At 38.9% G+C, this 18389-nt stretch overlaps 1 protein-coding gene and 1 non-coding gene across 3 annotated transcripts; one reads left to right on the top strand and one right to left on the bottom strand.

Annotated features, from left to right (window-relative positions):
- Window positions 1-516: 516 nt before the first annotated feature.
- LOC145597502 (protein MODIFIER OF SNC1 1-like) lies at window positions 517-15613 on the top strand. 2 transcript variants are annotated; one of them, XR_014103364.1, is made up of 11 exons: window positions 517-937; window positions 3107-3168; window positions 9139-9219; window positions 9305-9349; window positions 9488-9860; window positions 10035-10137; window positions 10807-10884; window positions 10999-12235; window positions 12306-12537; window positions 12623-15187; window positions 15270-15613. XR_014103364.1 is itself a non-coding variant. In XM_081653687.1 (10 exons), the coding sequence occupies exons 2-10, from the start codon at window positions 3137-3139 to the stop codon at window positions 15089-15091; spliced, it is 4650 nt and encodes a 1549-aa protein (XP_081509813.1). In that variant the 5' UTR covers window positions 517-937; window positions 3107-3136; the 3' UTR covers window positions 15092-15613. The 2 variants fall into 2 exon arrangements, 1 of the variants encoding a protein (XP_081509813.1); XM_081653687.1 differs by having other exon boundaries at window positions 12623-15613.
- Window positions 15614-16974: 1361 nt separating this feature from the next.
- LOC145599989 (small nucleolar RNA U3) lies at window positions 16975-17189 on the bottom strand. The gene has a single exon (XR_014104228.1). It is a non-coding gene; the product is annotated as a small nucleolar RNA U3 (small nucleolar RNA).
- Window positions 17190-18389: the final 1200 nt, after the last annotated feature.

The raw sequence follows: 18389 nt of genomic DNA, 5'->3' as shown, positions 1-18389 counted from the left end.
GTTATATAGTGGCTTCTATACCCACTTTTTACATGAATTTATTCCAAAGTTTTTTGTTTAAATTAATCATATCATATAGAGCTTTACCAATTAGGCCTGTGAACATAAAAAAGACATTAGGCAATGCTAATGCCCAAATTGCTTACTCTAAATAACAAGATGTTGTCACCGTATTAGCTAGGCCAACAAGGGCCCATTTTTCCAGGGTGCCAAATGGGAAATTCATACACAATTATGAGCAAAATATTATAAAGACACTTTTTGTAACCATTTTATAGATCGAATCAAATTGAAACCGATCCGATCTTATTATGAACAAATCATAAATTGATTACGAATTGCTCTAAATCAAGTCGATTGGATTAAGTGATACCGAGTGGATTTGAATCTGATTAATCCTTAAATGGATTAGGAGTCCCCATGATCCATAAGCAGGCCATTTCAAACTCAAAAAGAAATTAAAATCAATCAAGACAATCAAAAAAAGGGCAAAAAAAAAAAAAAAAAAAAAAAATATCAAAGGGGTGAAGAAGAAGTTTTGCTTCATCTTTCTTCTTTCTCTTTCATTCTAGGGCTTCCGCCTGCAATTTTTTTTCTCTCTCTTTCCCCTTTTTTCTCTCTCCCTCTTTTTTCAACCCTAATTTCATCCCTAATTCAACCATTTTCAGAAACTCGATCAATCGGATTATCTTACGGTGTTCAATTATCCGGCCACCGGATTTTATCCGGCCGGCAGCTTGCTTCCGTCCGATTTTCGCTAATTCTAGAACTTTCTACGAATTTTACGTCGATCAATTTTTTCAATTCATTTGTATTACAAATTTCGATCCTTCGATTTAGGGTTTTAGTTGGTTTTGAAGATCAAAAATTAAACAAGGTTTTTATTTTTTGAATTCAAGAAGTTGCAGAGGTTACCAGCGAAATTGCGTCAATTGAGGTGATTTTTTCTCACTTATTTTCTGCGAAAATGCGTTGAATTTTGTTGTAATTTATTGAAATGACATAGAATTGTTAATATGATTAAACGATGGATTAAGTTTTTATGTTTGTAATACAGTGTTAATTGTTAGATTCTGGGATTATTTCTGATGGAATTATGCATAGTTTTGTGTTGAATTTACAAAAAAAATTGTCCTCTTTTGTTTGTTTCAATTTGTTGGGCAGCAAGAGTAATTAGTCTTCAACACATTGAGCTAATTGTTTGTTGCTCGGTCACATCAATATTTTAGAAATTGGACAAAGAAGGCCATATATGTCCTATTTTAGCTGTACTAAATAGGTTGTGGCGAGTACGAAACTTAAATGATGCTTTCAGGTGAATGCAAGTGTAATAGAATAGTTTCGGCAAGTTTTATGGCCGATACGCACTGTATGTGCAGCATTGCTGATGCTTGGGGCGTAAGGATATAGGGTTTTCACGGTTTGGGAAGATGGAATTTTAGAAGTTAAGCTTGTTGGAAACTTGGAATTGTTCACGAGTGATTGTTTTGATCGGAAATATTAGCATACGTTGGCAAAGGGTAGGGATAGGGAGCTGAATGATGGTCCATCCGATGGTGTTGCTTAGGGTTGCAGGTTGCTCATCAGATGTCATACATATGCTTATTTGAATAGTTAATTGGGACTTTTTCTGTGGCCATTGTATAAACAAGAGAGGATGGAATAAATTTGAGATTTTTCTTGTGTTCCAACTTTTCCAAGTTTTGCAAATTGATGTGTCATTCTTGTTTAACTTTGCTCCCGTGTACATGTTCTGATTCCCTCAACACTGATCTTGGTCATTAGTGTGGCTTGAAATTTCTATTGCTAATTGGGTCATTGGGAAATCTTTTATGAGTTGAGTTGTTTATCTGATGTATAGACTTTAGGGATTTATTTAACATCCTGAGCTATTGAAATAGCTTTCTGAATGCTTGGCTGCTTTTCATCTCTTACCCCAAGCTTCACTTCCCATTCTTTTGATCAGTTTGCTCTTGTGTGCATTCTGCACTATAAGTTAAAAGTTATAATGGATGGCTGTGTTGGGCTGCTTGGGCCCCATACTTGGCTTGTTCTACACTATTAATTTTATACGAAGTATGTTACAATATTTTGATGGTGATGATGGCCATAATAATTAATTTTATTTTACTTTTGAAGTAATGATCTTGTGATTGTTATTGATGTTATTTTAATTATTATTGCATTTTTATTGTTATTATTAGCATTATTGTTACTTCTTAATAATTAAGTTTCCTGGTTTCTGTTTATATAATTCATTTTTGCATTTATGTTTCCAAATTCTGTTTGTCTAACATGGATGAGACTTTCCAAAAAATTAGTCTTTGTATTATCCTTCATCATGTTGACATGATTTCTTTTTCTCACTTTGCAGCCCCAACTGATTAAACCAGCTAGGCATCCCCCCTCCCTTTTTAATTAATTTTATACTTCCAATTTTAGAGTGGAGTAGTGGATGCTAATTATGTCATCTCTGCAGTCTGATAACGTCTGCTTAGAGTTGGCATTTTTTTTTCCTTTGAAAAATACCTATTTTTATTGGTGCATAATGTTCTACTCTTGGAAATCTAAAATGTCCCATTTCACCTATATTATTTTCCCTAAATAATTGTTTTATTTCACCTTTTTTATATTTTTTATTTATTTTTATTTATTCACTTTAATTAACCAAACGCTACTATTTTCACATCTTTAATCCTACCAGGCCCCATTGTCTTTTTTTCTTAAAAAATAAAATAAAATTATATACACATTTAATCAACCAAACCCTACTATCTAATTTTATAATCAACTTTCTAAAAACTTGTGCAAAAGGCAAATGGGGCATTTTTGGTGATGGAGTGAGTATCAGATTTATGTAATTACATGCACATGTTTACATTACCTGTTAATACTCTGATTCACTATGTAGAATTACATTCTAGTTTTTCAAATATATTATTTACTGATCACTGTCTTAGAATGAGGTTCTCTTAGGTATGTTGTAGTCGCTTTAGTGTGCCCCCTAGTTCAATTATGTCTTAAAAACTGTATTTGAATCCATTGCTTTTGTTCTTCAAAATATATTTATGTATTTTTACAATTACATATTCACATTATGTGACAGATTGGATGATCTTGCAACTTCGATCAAGCTATGACATCGAGTACAATAACTGGAGATCGAAGGTGATTTAGAAAATAGAAATTCTTTTCCTAATCTCTTTTCTTTCGGAATTAAGCCAGAAATAAGGAATTTTCATGTGTACACACACACGCACGACGCACACATAACAACTTTTTTTTTTTTGTATGGTTTTTGTTTGTGTAATGGCTTGAAAAATCAATAACCAACACTTTGGCATATTAGTTTGTTGATTCATGAAGTAAGGTAAGTAAATAATTTGGGAGTAATATTAGGAAAGGGTGGTGAGAATGGAAATTATCAAGACAATTGTTCTGTATATATTTATAATTGATTTGTTTGCTTTACCTTCTTTAACTTGTCATTATTATTCTTAATAATATTTGTTGTTAGAGAATCCACTTTTTGATTTTATGCCCTCAATTTTTAAATGTGTGTTATTTGTTTTATTATAAGTAAGAATTAGTAGAACTGCATAGTATAGCATACCAAGAAGATGATAGGGTGTTCTTATAATGTACTCCAAAAGGCCACAACTACAAGTTCGCCCAATTATGTTAATAGAGTAATCTGGGAAAGCCCAGCTGCTTTAGCATATAAATAATGGTAAGAACCGGCAAGTTGACTTCACTCCACCACATACCACACGTGTCAACCTTGTTTTTAAAATTTTTTCAAATTATTTCTAGCTATACTTGCCATGAATTAGCCATCATTTAAATATTACCTAAGCAACCTCTTCTCCTTCCCTCCATCTCCTCACCAAGCCCCAGAAAATGAATGATTCTGTAACCATTGCTACATATTTGATGAATTTCTTAATGCTTCATTACACACCACAAAAACTTTTATCCAAAGGTAACTTACCATATCACAACGTAGGAAAACACGTGCACTTGGCTCATCATTAGCTCAGCAAAGCAAGAAATAGTTAGGTGTGATAGCCATCGCTGACCTCTGCCTTTGCAGCATGTTTCACACAAATGCATCCAACCTTAACAGAAGACTTCACCTTCTAGATAATGTTTTGAATTGGGAAAGTCGGATATTTAGAGGTGTGCGGGTCAAGCAAACGTGGGAAGTTTTGCATGAATTTCCTAACCTTATTTTAGACGTTAGTGTTTTCTATGTTCTGTAGCTGTATTTTCAAAGTCTTGCTATTCCTGCTCATAGTATTGAGCTTTATCTAGTGATTGCCTGAATGATTTTTGGGTTCCAAGTTCAATCTTCCACAAAATGAAGATGCTTTTGCGCCCTCATACCCCACTCTTCTTTCACGTGGTGTTCAACTTACTTTGTAGCCTTCTCAATTTAACCTGACCCGTGAAAAGTGGGTTTGTGAATTTTTACCAAAATTTTGCACTTGAACCTTCTGAACAACCCAAAAAAGTTCGGGTCACATTTCAATCAACCTGTTCTGTGACTGATCTGAAATCTAATTGCATTAAAAATAATATAAGGAGATTATGATAACATCCTATCAAAAAATACTTTAAGTTATTAATATAATTGGATTTAACAATTTACCATGTTTTTTTGTTTGACCTGTCTATGAATGAATATTTTTTATTTTGAACTGTTAGTTGCTGCATGTGTAATTTAACCTCGCTGAGACATTGCTATATTTATTTGTTTTAAAAGTGAAATAGAAAAAGGCATCTTGCAAACCCCTAATTCATTGAGTCACCCCAAATCTTAAGACTATGAGTCTTATCAATCAATCAATCAAAGCCTTAATCCCAAAAGTGGGGTCGGCTAACATGAACCAAATTTGATTATTCCGTGTAGTCATCAACATAAATCTTTCTCCTCCATCCCTTACGATCCAAAACTTCATCCTCACGTAAATCCATGCACTTCATATCCTTCCTCACTCCTTCCAACCAAGTCATCTTTGGTCTCCCTCTTCCTCGTTTAATCCCTCCATGGTCCCACTCTTCCACTCTTCGCACCGGTGCACCCTCGGGTCTCCGTCTTACATGTCCAAACCAACGCAGACGATTTTCCCTTAATTTATCTACAATGCCCGCCACACCTACTTTCTTGCGAATAACCTCATTTCTGATTCTATCTCTTAAAGTGTTTCCACACATCCACCTTAACATGCGCATTTCCGTAACCTCCATCTTTTTAATATGCTCTTTCTTAGAAGCCCAACATTCTGTACCATAGAGCAACACTGGTCTTATGGCAGTCCTGTAGAATTTTCCCTTCAACTTTAAGGGAATGCTGCGGTCGCATAACACTCCCGTGGCAGCTCTCCATTTAAGCCACCCTGACTTAATCCTGTGGGTCACGTCTTGATCAATGTCACCATTCTTCTGGATGATCGACCCTAGGTACTTAAAACATTCACTCATGGTCAAATCCTTTCCATCCAAACTCACCACTTCATTGCTTGTCCCCCTCTGAGTGCCAAAACGACATACCAAATATTCAGTCTTACTCCGACTTAGCTTAAACCCTCTAGATTCCAACCTTTGCCTCCATTGCTCCAACTTGACATTAACCCCATCCTTAGTCTCATCCACCAAAACGATATCATCTGCGAACAACATACACCATGGAACCTCATCTTGAATTGGTCTAGTTACTTCATCTAGAACCGTTGCAAAAAGAAAAGGGCTTAATGCAGACCCTTGATGCAATCCGATTGTAATAGGGAAATCTTTTGTCAACCCTCCGCATGTCCTCACATTTGTTGACACATCCCGATACATATCCTTAACTAGGTCTACATACCTTCGTGGGATACCTTTCTTCAACATTGCCCACCAAAGTATCTCTCTTGGCACCTTGTCATATGCCTTCTCTAAATCAATAAAGACCATATGAAGATCTTTCTTCTTTACCCTATAAAACTCCATCATTTGTCTTATCAAATGGATTGCCTCCATAGTAGATCTCCCAGGCATAAAACCAAATTGGTTATCTGAAATGCTTGTGCATGCCCTCAACCTTTGTTCAATCACCCTTTCCCACAACTTCATAGTATGGCTCATAAGCTTAATTCCTCGATAGTTAGAACAATCTTGAGCGTCTCCTTTGTTTTTATAAACCGGGACCAAGGTGCTCTTCCTCCAATCTTGTGGGATCCTTGTAGCCGTCCATATCTTGTTGAAAAGGTTTGTTAACCAATCAATACCAATCTTACCCAAACACCTCCACACCTCTATCGGTACCCCATCAGGGCCAACCGCCTTCTTAGGTTTCATCTTCCTCAGTGCAATCTCCACCTCTACTCTCCTAATCCTTCGCACATACTCCATGTTGATTTCTTCATCACTCATAGAGGTATCTCCTATCACAACTCCATTACTTCCATTAAATAATTCATCGAAGTACCCCTTCCACCTGTCCTTGATGCCCTCCTCTTGCACTAGGACCATTTGGTTCTTATCTTTGACACACTTCACCATGCCAATATCCTTCCTTGCCTCTTGTCTTCTCTTTGCCATCTTATAAATGATCCTTTCTCCCTCCTTGGAATCAAGCTTTTCATAAACCTCCTGATATGCCTTTTCTTTTGCTTGGCGAACAACTGCCTTTGCCTTACTCTTAGCCTCCTTATACGCTGCAAAGGTTTCATCACTCCTACATTTTCCTAAGGCTTGATAGCATTCCCTTTTTTGCTTAATTACTGCTTTCACCTCTTCATTCCACCACGAAGTATCTCTCTGTACCGAAGTTCTTCCCCTTACTTCCCCTAAGACCTCTTTGGCCACTCTTAGGAAACAGTTCTTCATTCGTAACCAAGTCATGTCCGGATCCACCTCTCCATCCCAATCCGCTTCTTCAATTACCTTTTCTGTAAAAACCTTAGCTTTTGCATCCCTTAGGGTCCACCATCTTATCCTTGGTTCTTCTTGTCTAACTTTTTTCTTCGCCTTCTCTTTCAGACGAATAGTCATTACCAATAGCCGGTGTTGGGTGACCACACTCTCCCCTGGGATAACCTTACAGTTTATGCAACTTTGTCTATCTATGCTCCTTGTGAGCAGGAAGTCTATTTGAGTTGCATTTGCTCCATTCCGAAAAGTTATCAAGTGTGAATCCCTCTTCTTAAACCAAGTATTAGCCAAAATTAAATCATATGATTGGGCAAAATCCATAATAGCTTCACCACCGGCGTCCCTCTGCCCATACCCAAAGCCTCCATGGACACTCTCATAGCCATCTCGGCTCGCCCCAACGTGCCCATTTAGATCCCCTCCAATATATAACTTCTCTGAGTGGTGGACACCCTGCACCACCTCGTCTAGGTCCTCCCAAAATTGTCGTTTCTCTTCTGCATCTAAACCCACTTGGGGAGCATAAGCACTGATAACATTCACAATCTCCTTGCCACATAGCAACTTCAGCCTTATCAACCTATCGTTCTTCCGATAGACCTCGATCACCTCTTTTGCCAACCTCTCATCGAGAACCACACCAACTCCGTTCCTAGCTCCACCATTCCTTGTTCTGTGGCTCGTTTCTTGCCCAACATACCATACCTTATACCCCAAAACCAAGCCTCGAGCTCCTTCTCCTGTCCATCTTGTCTCTTGGAGGCACATGATGTTCACGCGTCGTCTTTTCATTACTTCTACCAATTCTGCTGATTTTCCCGTAAGAGACCCCACATTCCAAGAACCAATCCGCAAACTAAATTCTTTTCTCCCACGCTCCCTCCTGATCCCAACTCCAAGCCCTTGATTATTTGACACCACAATTGGGCAATATGGCGCGTCGCTTCTGGGCGACGACCTAGCAACCCTTACATACTTATCACTGCACCCGGGTCTGGGAAGTGCAGCGCGTCGCTCAGTAGGGAACGCCCCAATGGCACGCCCTTGCTCATTTGACACCACACTCGGGCAATGTGGCGCGTCGCTTCTGGGCGACGACCTAGCAACCCTTGCATACTTATCACTACACCCGGGTCTAGGAAGTGCAGCGCGTCGCTGAGTAGGGAACGCCCCCACGAAAATATCTGTTTGGCTCAAGTCATGGGATGTGACGAAGTTTTATACTGGCTGTCACTGGCCTACCGTAACCCTCCTCCTTTATCCAGGCTTGGGACTGGCAGCGGGAAACCCACTGGCGTACAAGTCTTATTAAATGTAACTTTTAACCTGTTAGTATTTAATTTGAATAGTCCCAATGGACTTGTTTGAGTTGTTTCACAAATTTTCTACTATGCAACTTTATGGCTTCTTTTATCCATAGGGCACCCACCTCTCTATCTGCCAAGTATAGCTATATTTAATATCAAAATAAATGTATTGCTTTCTTTAAATGTGAGCAAGGGTTTCCACAAACCTTTTTTTTCTTCAAGATTAGAATTCTATTGTTGATATGGGTGGGTCCTGCAGTTTTGAAGAGTTTGAAGTCTGAGATTATGATATGTCCAGAGACTTATTTAGTTAGGTCTGTAGATTTTAATTTTCTTGTTTTATGGCTAGAACTACCCCATGACACAGCATAGAGGTTTACATGTAGCCTGACCATATCAGCCCAACCGGTGGCTGAACCAGCCGTGGCAAGGCTCATGGCCATTTCTACCGTTATTTTGTGTCAAAACAGAAGCTATTTTCTCTTTGTTTTGACATTTCCCATCAATTGGTTTCTACTTAATGAGGTCAGGTTAAAAATTAAAATATATGTTGTACTTGTGATATTCCTAATTAGATGATAGCTGTTTGTGGTTAATGGATCTGTAGTAGGATTGTATTTTACCAACACTGGTCAAGGCCAAGGATGGCTCTGTTGAAAGAACCATAGTCTTCTTTGATATAATCACATGTATCAATATAATTTCCTGTCCCTATAAGATGACTAAACTGTGAAACCAAGGGTTGTGGGGGTGAAATGAAATCATTTTTTGATTTTATAGCTAGTAACCTCTAGCATTTGTTACTTGATTATCTCTCTGTATATGCATTTTCTGTACATCTTTACATTTTCATTACAATTTAAGCAAAATATGGGACTGTATATTGCACTGCTCAGCTTTATGGTTGGTTACGCAGATGGGCTTCTGCAAGAAGAGGGGGCATGACTGTCTTGGGCAAAGTTGCTGTTCCGAAGCCCATTAATTTGCCCAGTCAAAGGTTCTTGTTCTCCTGATCTCATCTCTGAAGCATGTACTTAGCTTCTTTTTGAAGTTTTCTTATGTTTTTACTTTGGTTGGTCAAGGTTGGAGAATCATGGTTTGGACCCTAATGTTGAAATTGTTCCCAAGTAAGTAGTTTTAGATGTATCTTCTCAATTAATCTTAATCTTTATTTAGAATTGCCTCGTTGCCCTTCTTTCTAATTTGTCATTGCAAGTATAAGTAATGAGTTTAAAGGAGCTTTTTTTTTTTGGTGACAAATTAAGGGGGACACTGAGTTGGGGGAGCCGACCATCTTCTGCTGGGTCTAATGCATGGGGTACCTCAGCACTGTCACCAACTACTGATGGCGATAGCTCCTCGCCCCGTCAGCTGGTAGGTCGACCTTCATCCAGTGGTGGAACTCGCCCATCAACTGCAGGCAGTGAGAGAGCTCATGATTCAAATGGCAGTGCGTGGGGTTCAAATTCGAGGCCATCATCAGCCTCAGGGATTTTGGCATCCAACAATGCTTCATCAACATCTTTACGCCCTCGTAGTGCTGAAACTAGACCTGGTAGCTCACACTTATCAAGGTTTGCTGAATCTGCACCTGAAGGTTCTGGGGTTTGGGGTGCAAACACATCTTCAGAACGGACGGTATGTTGATATAACATATAGTTGAACTTAATTTTTTATTTATTTTTTTAAATTTTTTATTAGCTAGCTAATAGTTCGAATTCGCAGCATTATTATGGGCCCTGTATACACCCTTAAAATTAGTATTTTTCTTGCAGTTTCTGACTTTTAATCAATTCGCTGATATGTATGTAGGGGGTTGCATCCTCTGCAAAAGAAGGGTTCTCTTTGACATCAGGAGATTTTCCAACACTTGGTTCAGAGAAAGACGAATCTAACATGAAAATGGAGACCCTAGGTACTCATGCTTGCTTTTACAAACTTTGCGTTGATTCTCTTCGAATACAACAATCTTACTCCTACCTTTATTGCGTCTAGGAAGGGCTTTTATGTTTGCCTTTTGTTTTGTTTGATTCTTCTTTGTTTTTTCTTTTCAGAAAGTAAAGCAATTTCTGAATTGGATGGTGGTTTTTTTTTTTTGAATAGTGATCAGCTGTTGATTGCATCTTGCAGGACCTTTTTAGAATAATGGAAACAGTTTATAATTTGTTACAATTTCTAAACTATTGAGGTTGGGCTGTTGGGAATGAGGAGGTGATTCCGAACTGGGTGGTGGGTGTTTCTTGATATTAAGCCATTGCTTGCTCTCCTTTTTAGAATAATTGAATCAATTTGCAATTTTTATCAATCCTAAACCATTTAGGTTGGGGTGGGAGAAGGTGATTACGAACTACCTTTTCTTCACATCCCTAATTTGACCCTCTGGTAGGAGCCAAAATATTTCTTCTGTTGTGTTTTTTTTAACCAAACTAAGCCTAATGGCTGTCAGTCTTCTTGGATCTTGGACCTTTTTAAGGATAATGATAAATCAATAGACAGTCTGCTACAAGGCTACTTGCAATTTTGGTGACTGTTTTCTCATCGTTGGTCTGTGCTTACTCTTATTGTGATTTATATCATGTGACAGATCATGCTCCTCATGGACGTCCTGGTTCTTCTGGTGGAGTGAGAACCACAGAAGATGGTAGAGGAATTCCACATGGTGGTTAGTCAATCTGCTTGTATTGCAGGCAGATGTTTTATTGCTATTTGCGCCCTTTTTTTTTACATAAATCTTTCAACTATGTAATGTTCTGTTTATACTTTTCTCTCTTCATAGACGACGTCTCCAGAAACTCAGATGTGAAAGGTAATTCTTGGAGGAAAGATGGGCCTCCATTTGTTGAAGATGGGCCTCGACCTAACATGGAAAGATGGCATGGAGAGCCTCACATGTACCCAAACCCTAACATGGCTCCTCATTATGAATCTTGGCGTGGTGCCCCACCAGTTAATCCTCCTGGAGGGGGTTGGTATAGAGGGCCTCCTGGTCCTCCTCCTTATGGTGGTCCTGTACCTCCTGGTGGCTTTCCTATGGAGCCATTTCCTTATTATCACCCACAGGGTCCTCCTGCTGGTATAGCCAGCTCTCAGCCAATGCCCCCCGGTGCTGGCCATCATGGACATCGCCCCAAAAATGGAGATATGCCTCACATGACACATGTCCCACACATGCATCCAGGTATGCCTATGAGGCCTGGATTTTATCCTGGCCCTGTTCCATATGATGGCTATTACAGACCTCCGCTGGGATTTTGTAATCCCAATGAACGAGATTTACCATTTATGGGAATGCCAGCTGGACCTCCTGTCTATACTAGACATGCAAACCAAAATGTTCCTGATCAAAACAATGTTCGTCCTCGGTCACGGGAAGGTAGGGGTCCTGAACAAGTAGAGCCTGGTCATCCACATGATCCCCGAGGACACTACAAAGTCTTGGGGCATCCAAACGGTAGTTGGAATCAGAATGAGGAAGAGAGGTGGGGTCATAGAGGTACTACTGGCATTCATGAAAAGGGGATCTTATCAAAGGCACCGCTGCAGGAGAATGCCTGGGAAGATAATTACAGGAAAGATGAGGATATTCATTATGGAAAACGTGCAACCAAAGAAGTTGCTTCTCGTTTTGATGATAAATTTACTTCGAATAACCTTTCTTGTGGGAATTTCCCTGACCGCTTGAGTGATATAGATGAAACTCAGATAAGTCCTTCCATGGAGAATGAAGTTTCTCCTCGAGATCATTCTTTGATACAAAAGCTAGAAGGTTTGAATGCTAAGGCTCGTGCCACTGGCCGAAAACAAGAGGGTTTCCATAGGGAGGAGGGGCCTAATGATAGGGTGCAAGTGAGCAATTCCAAGGATCATCGATCTGCAAATGAAGCTAACTCTGATGTTGTTTTGGAACGCCATCATCCCACAGGAGTGCTTGTCCCTGTTCCTCGTTGTAATGATGTTTCTGCAGTTGATAAAAATCAAGAATTAACAGTTACCAGTGTGACAGCTGCCCCCAGGTTTTGTTGCACTTTGCTTGCGTTATTCTGTTGTAGTCTCTTTTTGCTGTTCTGATTTTCAGATTTACAGGAGATCTGTTCGTGGAGCACAAAGTAGAGGAGATCCTCATGGAAAAGGAGGGTTTCATGGTCAGGATGCTGATGGACGGGGAAGGAAATCCAATATGCAATCTGTGGTTGAAGCTGGTTCAAGATCAGTTACTAACGATCAGTTACAGGCTGTTGAGTTGTCGAGGGAAAATGTTCAGGGGATAGATGATGGGGGATCTGTTGTGTCAAATATTGATCCTAGTGACATGCAGGTGTGTGTTTGAATTCACATCTTTGTTTTAAATGCCTTTCAAAGTACTGTAAAGTTTTAATTTGCTCGTTAATTATATTTTTCAGCGTGCTAAAATGAGAGAGATAGCAAAACAACGTGCAATCCAGTTACAAAAGGAAGAGGAAGAGCGGGTAAGAGAACAGAAAGCAAAGGCACTTGCTAAACTTGAAGAACTGAATAGGCGTAGTGCTAACCAGGGAGTGGAAAATCCAAACTTGAGAGAATTTATCCCACCACCTGGTGATGCTCCAAAGAAGCAAGATGTTTCTAGAAATCAGGTTGAATCAAGTGTGGATGCTAATCACAGCACTGGGTCAAGCTCAGCTTCTGCCAATAATTTCACCCAGATTAACGAAAGAACTGTTACTAAGACTGTGGATTCCTCTGTATCTTCTAGGCCTCTGGCTGCAGAAACCAAGAGAGGTGCTTGTCAGGTGGAATCTTTTTCCTCACAGAATCAATTGTCAGCAGCTGGCATTAATGTTGATGATGCTGCTAGTCACAGAACAACACCTCAGGTTCGTGAAGTCTCAAAGCAGAAGCGAGTAGGTCACAAACAAAGGCAAAGTGTTCCGCCTGAGAAAAATTCTGTACAAGATGCAATTTCTGCTGTTAGAACAGATGTGCTGAAAGAACTCAAGGTTGCAAGTACAACTCAAGAAGTTACTGGTAGCTTTGTTGCTTCAGAGGTTGGAAAAGAACAATCTGAATCACCTGTTATTGCTGATTTGCCTGTTCACAAAAAGAAAATTCACAAGAGTGGAAAGAGCAGGCACAAGGTAGAGGAGTCATCAATTGCCGTTTCTCCGTCTGTAACTCAGCCGAATGATTCTGCTCAAGCTAAACCTGAAAGTACAGCGCAGAATTGTTCCAGCCTGCCTGTTAATTCCATCTCCATGCAGCTGTCATCTGATCCTAAAGATGGCATTCAGTCCTCAGAAAACCACTCTTCATTATCTCGTGAAGATACTCATGGTAAAGTAAATAGTGCCTGGAAAGCTCAGCATTCTCGTAAGCCCAGAAATTTACAAGGTAATAGAGCATCTGAAAAATCTCACAGCAATGATGCTGTTGTTTGGGCACCAGTTCGACCGCATAATAAACTTGAGGTTACTGACCAGACCAGCAAAAAGGCTGCTGAACCTTTAGTCTCTACATCAACAGGTGATAATTTGGTGCACAATAGCTCCAAAACTAAGAGGGCTGAGATGGAAAGATATGTCCCTAAGCCTGTAGCCAAAGAGCTGGCACAGCAAGGAAGTATACAGCAATCTCCATCTACTTCAGTTGATCCATCTGAAACTGATGGAAGTGGTGGTAGAGACAAGGCTTCTCATGGCTCTGAGAATGTCATGAAATCAGGGGCTAATGTGGAATCTAAACATGTAGATGGTAAGAATAGGAATCAAAGGGTTCAGGGATCGTGGCGTCAGCGTGTTGCTGCTGAATCAACTTCCATCCAAGCTTCCCAAGACAGTTCTGCTGCTAATACTAGCAAAAATAGTCAAGCATTTAATGGGTCTCAGTCAACTGTTAAGTCTGATGAATCCTTTGTGAGAGGACCACCGTCTAGAACTGATCAACAATCAGTGAAAGGACCACAAACCAGTATATCTGATGGTTGGGAGAGTGCAACTGATTTGAGCTCTAATCTACTGGCAGAGTCCACCGATGTAAAGGGCCACATTCCATCAGGAAGGGGGAGAAGGCATCCATACAAGGGGCAAAAAGGCAGTGGGAGTCCTCAGATTCTTGATCATAAAGATCCAAATGCTGGTTTGACTGAGCTTCAATATTCTCATGTAGAGGCAAATCAAACGGAGAAGACAATGTCCTCAAAAGACAATCGAGCAACTGGGGACCGCTCTATGCCTCATTGGCAACCCAAGTCTCATGGCTATGTTGCACATAGTCAGCAAGGAAATAGGTCTCGTGGCAGTCACAATTCAATCCCTGAAGGCGAGGCCTTGAAAGTCGAAACTGGTCCCAATGATGGCTCACATTCTTCATCACAATTTAAACAATCTGCTGCTAAAGATTCAGCACCAACTTCTGAAAGTAAAGGTGCAGGCGAAGCAATTCCTAGAACAGGAAATCAAGATGCTAAGCGAGATAAGAGAGTCGCTCCTGTTAAAAGGCGTCCTCATTCTCCTATTCAGGAACCAGAAGCTTCCTCATGGGAAGTTGAACCTGCATCATTTGGAGGATCGGACGGTCGCAATGATCATCGCCCTTCCTCTGGATACCGCAAGAATGGGCATTTTAATCGAGGACATGATTCTCGTGGGGATTGGAGCTCAACAGTCCAAGAAAACAAGCAGCATATTCCATCTGCAAATCGTGAGAGGCAGAGGCAGAACTCACACTATGAATACCAGCCTGTGGGACCATATAATAGCAGCAGTAGATCAAATGAGTCTGGGGTGCAAACCGAGAGTCAATCTGGAGCTTCGAGATTCCGGGAGAGGGGGGGACATGGTCATTCTAGGCGTGGCAGGGGAAATTTTCAAGGGAGGCAAAGTGGTAATGAATGATCGATATGTGAATCCAGTTTCCAGTAGTGATGTCTTAAATCCGATTCATTTTCATCCAGTATTATAAGCCTAAATGTCATCCTCCCTCAGCAGCAGGTAATCTGTAATTTTATTAGAGTTAGTATATTAATCCCTAATCTGGATATTAAGTTGGTAATTGACTGGTCGACGACCTCAGGGTGAAGGGGCTGGTGATGGTGCAGATATGAATCATTTGGGGCTAGCTGGAGCCGGAGGTGCTTCCTGAATATTTCTTATTTACTATTTTGCGTTGATTTTGCTTTAAAATGTATCCTCTTAACTAGGTAGGCCGTGGATTTCAATGCGATGGCTCCGGTACCTTTCACCATTTTTAGCTGAAAGCCCTTGTATGTAGTAATCCTTGATCCTAGTGCTCAATGACTAGCAATTGCCAATGGAAATGGGAAATTGTTCTCCGATTCCACTTGTGTAAAAGAACAAAAATGCTTATCTTTTCAATTTTCACTAATTATTTTCTGATCCCTCCGATGCTATTGTTTTCTTTTGGTTTTTTTAGTTGCTGGTTGGAATCAACTCTATAAGCAAAAAGATCACATTCCGCGGCAACCTATGCTAAACAACACAGAATTACCGAAGGTTTAATGTATAAATTGCGAAATAACACGGAATTAATAAAATGTGTTTACCTAATATCCTCGACCCTATTCGAAGACCCTAAAAGTATAAAAGTGCAGAATTCTTTGAAATAGGATCGCCCTTGAGGCCTAATCAAGCCATTATGGAAATGAGAAATTGTTCTCCAATTCCACTTGTGTATAAGAACCATATGACATAGCCTATATCATATTCAGCCTGTAGCATGTATCCTATATCATACTATAAACGTATATGTAGCCTCATATTAACAGTTTATTAACAGTGCATCAGCCTATAGCATATGTCAACATACATCAGTCTATAGTTAAATCAACCTCTTCATATTTGGTCACACAGCTCCTTGCTAAAGTTCCGGCAGATGTCGAGGATGTGCTTATTCCGACAGAGGTCGCGAGGATGTGAATATTAGATAGAGTTAATTAGCCCATACTTAATTAATATTTATAAATTATGACTAAAATGTAGGAACAACATACAAGGTCAGGTTTGTAGATGTTGTGGACAATGGAAGCGCCACCGAGTAGAGACAAAACAACCACCACACACAACTTTGCCAACGACGGTGTTCCGGTCGGAACCTTCTTTCCTCCCAATTTCCCCTTCATTTTTCTCTCTCAAAATTTCCAAAAAAAAAAAGGAAAATTTGTCAAAAACAACCTTTTAAAGTGTCTATTTTATCAAAAACAACCTTTTAAATTTTTTTTTGCAACTTCAGACCACATTAAAAAATTTTTTTACCAAAGACAACCTATTGCTAGTTTTCGGCGTTGACTCTATTTTTCTGATGTTGACCACGAGTGTGTGAGGCACGTGACTTCATACATTGCTAATTATACCCCTTTCCCCTCCAATTAACTCATATTAAAACCCTTTAAAGTGACAAATTACTTTGAGAGAGGAGGGGATTTAGTACGAGTGAATTGAAGGGAAAGGGGTGTAATTAGCAATATATGAGGTCACATGCCTCATACACTCGTTGTCAACATCGGAAAAATAGAGTCAATGCCGAAAACTAGCATTAGGTTGTCTTTGATAAAAAAAATATATAATGTGGTCTGAATTTGTAAAAAAATATTTAAAAGGTTGTTTTTAATAAAGTGAACACTTTAAAAGGTTGTTTCTAACAAATTTTCCAAAAAAAAAAAAATACTATAATTAGATGAAATTGTTTGTAGTTCAATGTTGCACTAATTAAACCAACAATTAAAGCATATTTATTTAAAATAAAATTTAAAAAAGATTAGAGTCTGTCAGACAACCGTGCGACCATCCCCGACTCTCGAAGGAGCTGAGGAACGATCCTCTACAGCACCGGCGATCCGAAGATCAACGGTGGCCGTTAATCACGCTCTGATCGCACGGTCATAATTCATCCACCAGACTTGGTTTTCTGTCTCCTTAGAACTCGAGGATACAGAGGTACGATCCTATAGAACAGATCCTGTTCAAGTAAGGTCGTGCCTTGTTATATGATCTCTTGAGTTTATAAACATATTATTTGTGTTGTGTTTTATTGATGTGGGACTTGTTTTTTTAACATTATATCAATGAGGAGGAGTCTAGCAGCAATGTTTAGCACTTGAACTTAACTATGACTTACTATAACATAGAAAAAACATGTGGTGTACTACTTAATTTACCTTTATTATATGTCAACTCTTCTTAAATATTGATACATGCATTTAGCACACATTAAACTTATGATATATACTTCGTATGCTATATAGTGTGATATAAATCATTTGACATGAGCAAACCATTATATTCTAAGTCATAGTGATTATGCATTGAAATATAGTAACTTATGAAAATAGATAGGAAAAAGTTAGATAATTTATATGACACGATATACGAGTTCGGATCGAGACGATATACGAGCGATGTTAAGTTCAGCTCAAAAGCTCACGAGCGGCTCGAATTGTTTTTTTTTTTAAAAAATGAATATTATATGCTTTTTCTTAAATTTAAATAAAGTTCCTAAACACAATAACATCAGCCGACTATTATACTTTGATAGTTTGGGTAAGTTATGTGACATAAATTATATAATCATGGGCTTAAATGAGCTAATTTCAAAATCGAGCTTTATAACGAGTCTGATTTCGAACGCTAGCTAATAACGAGCTGGAGCCACGAGCCGAGCTCCACTTTTGAGCACTCAAAGCTCGACATGAGCTCAAATTTCAAGGCTCAACGAGCCACAAGCTCCTCGAGCCGAGCCTCGAACTCAAACTCATGAGTATAAAGGTTGGATTATTCGAGAATAATCCAAAGGTTGGTTTATTTTGGGAGAATGGGGCAAAGGTTGGATTATTTAAAGTAATTTTTCCTAAAAAAAAAAATTAATAATAATAATAATAAAAAAAAAAAAAAAAAAAAAAACCACCTTACAATTACGCTTAAATTAAGTTGATTGTTGATTGAATGTATTAAGTTGTCGTATGAATTTTGATCTCAAAAGTTAAGGTTCATATTAAATGAACCCTAACTCACTTAAAAAAAAAAAAAAAAAAAAAAAAAAAAAAAAACAGAGATTATTTCCTCTCTTAAATAAATAGATATTAAAAGATAAGTATAATCATTGAATCCTTATCTTTTGTATCATCCATAAAGATTGGATACATCATCTATCGTTATCTTACTTATCATTGTAAATTGT

This window comes from Chenopodium album, chromosome 20 (genome assembly GCF_948465745.1).
Source record: "Chenopodium album chromosome 20, dcCheAlbu1.1, whole genome shotgun sequence".
Taxonomy (NCBI): Eukaryota; Viridiplantae; Streptophyta; class Magnoliopsida; order Caryophyllales; family Amaranthaceae; genus Chenopodium; species Chenopodium album.
The sequence above is the reverse complement of the archived record's forward strand: the minus strand, read 5'-3'. Positions and strand labels throughout refer to the sequence as shown.

What these genes read in the sequence shown, in the direction of transcription:
- LOC145597502 (XM_081653687.1), top strand. Translation starts at nt 3,137, where the DNA reads ATGACATCGAGTACAATAACTGGAGATCGAAG. An exon ending in ACAATAACTGGAGATCGAAG is followed by an intron (nt 3,169 to 9,138) that starts GTGATTTAGAAA and finishes TTGGTTACGCAG; the next exon opens with ATGGGCTTCTGCAAGAAGAG. An exon ending in TTGATCCTAGTGACATGCAG is followed by an intron (nt 12,538 to 12,622) that starts GTGTGTGTTTGA and finishes TATATTTTTCAG; the next exon opens with CGTGCTAAAATGAGAGAGAT.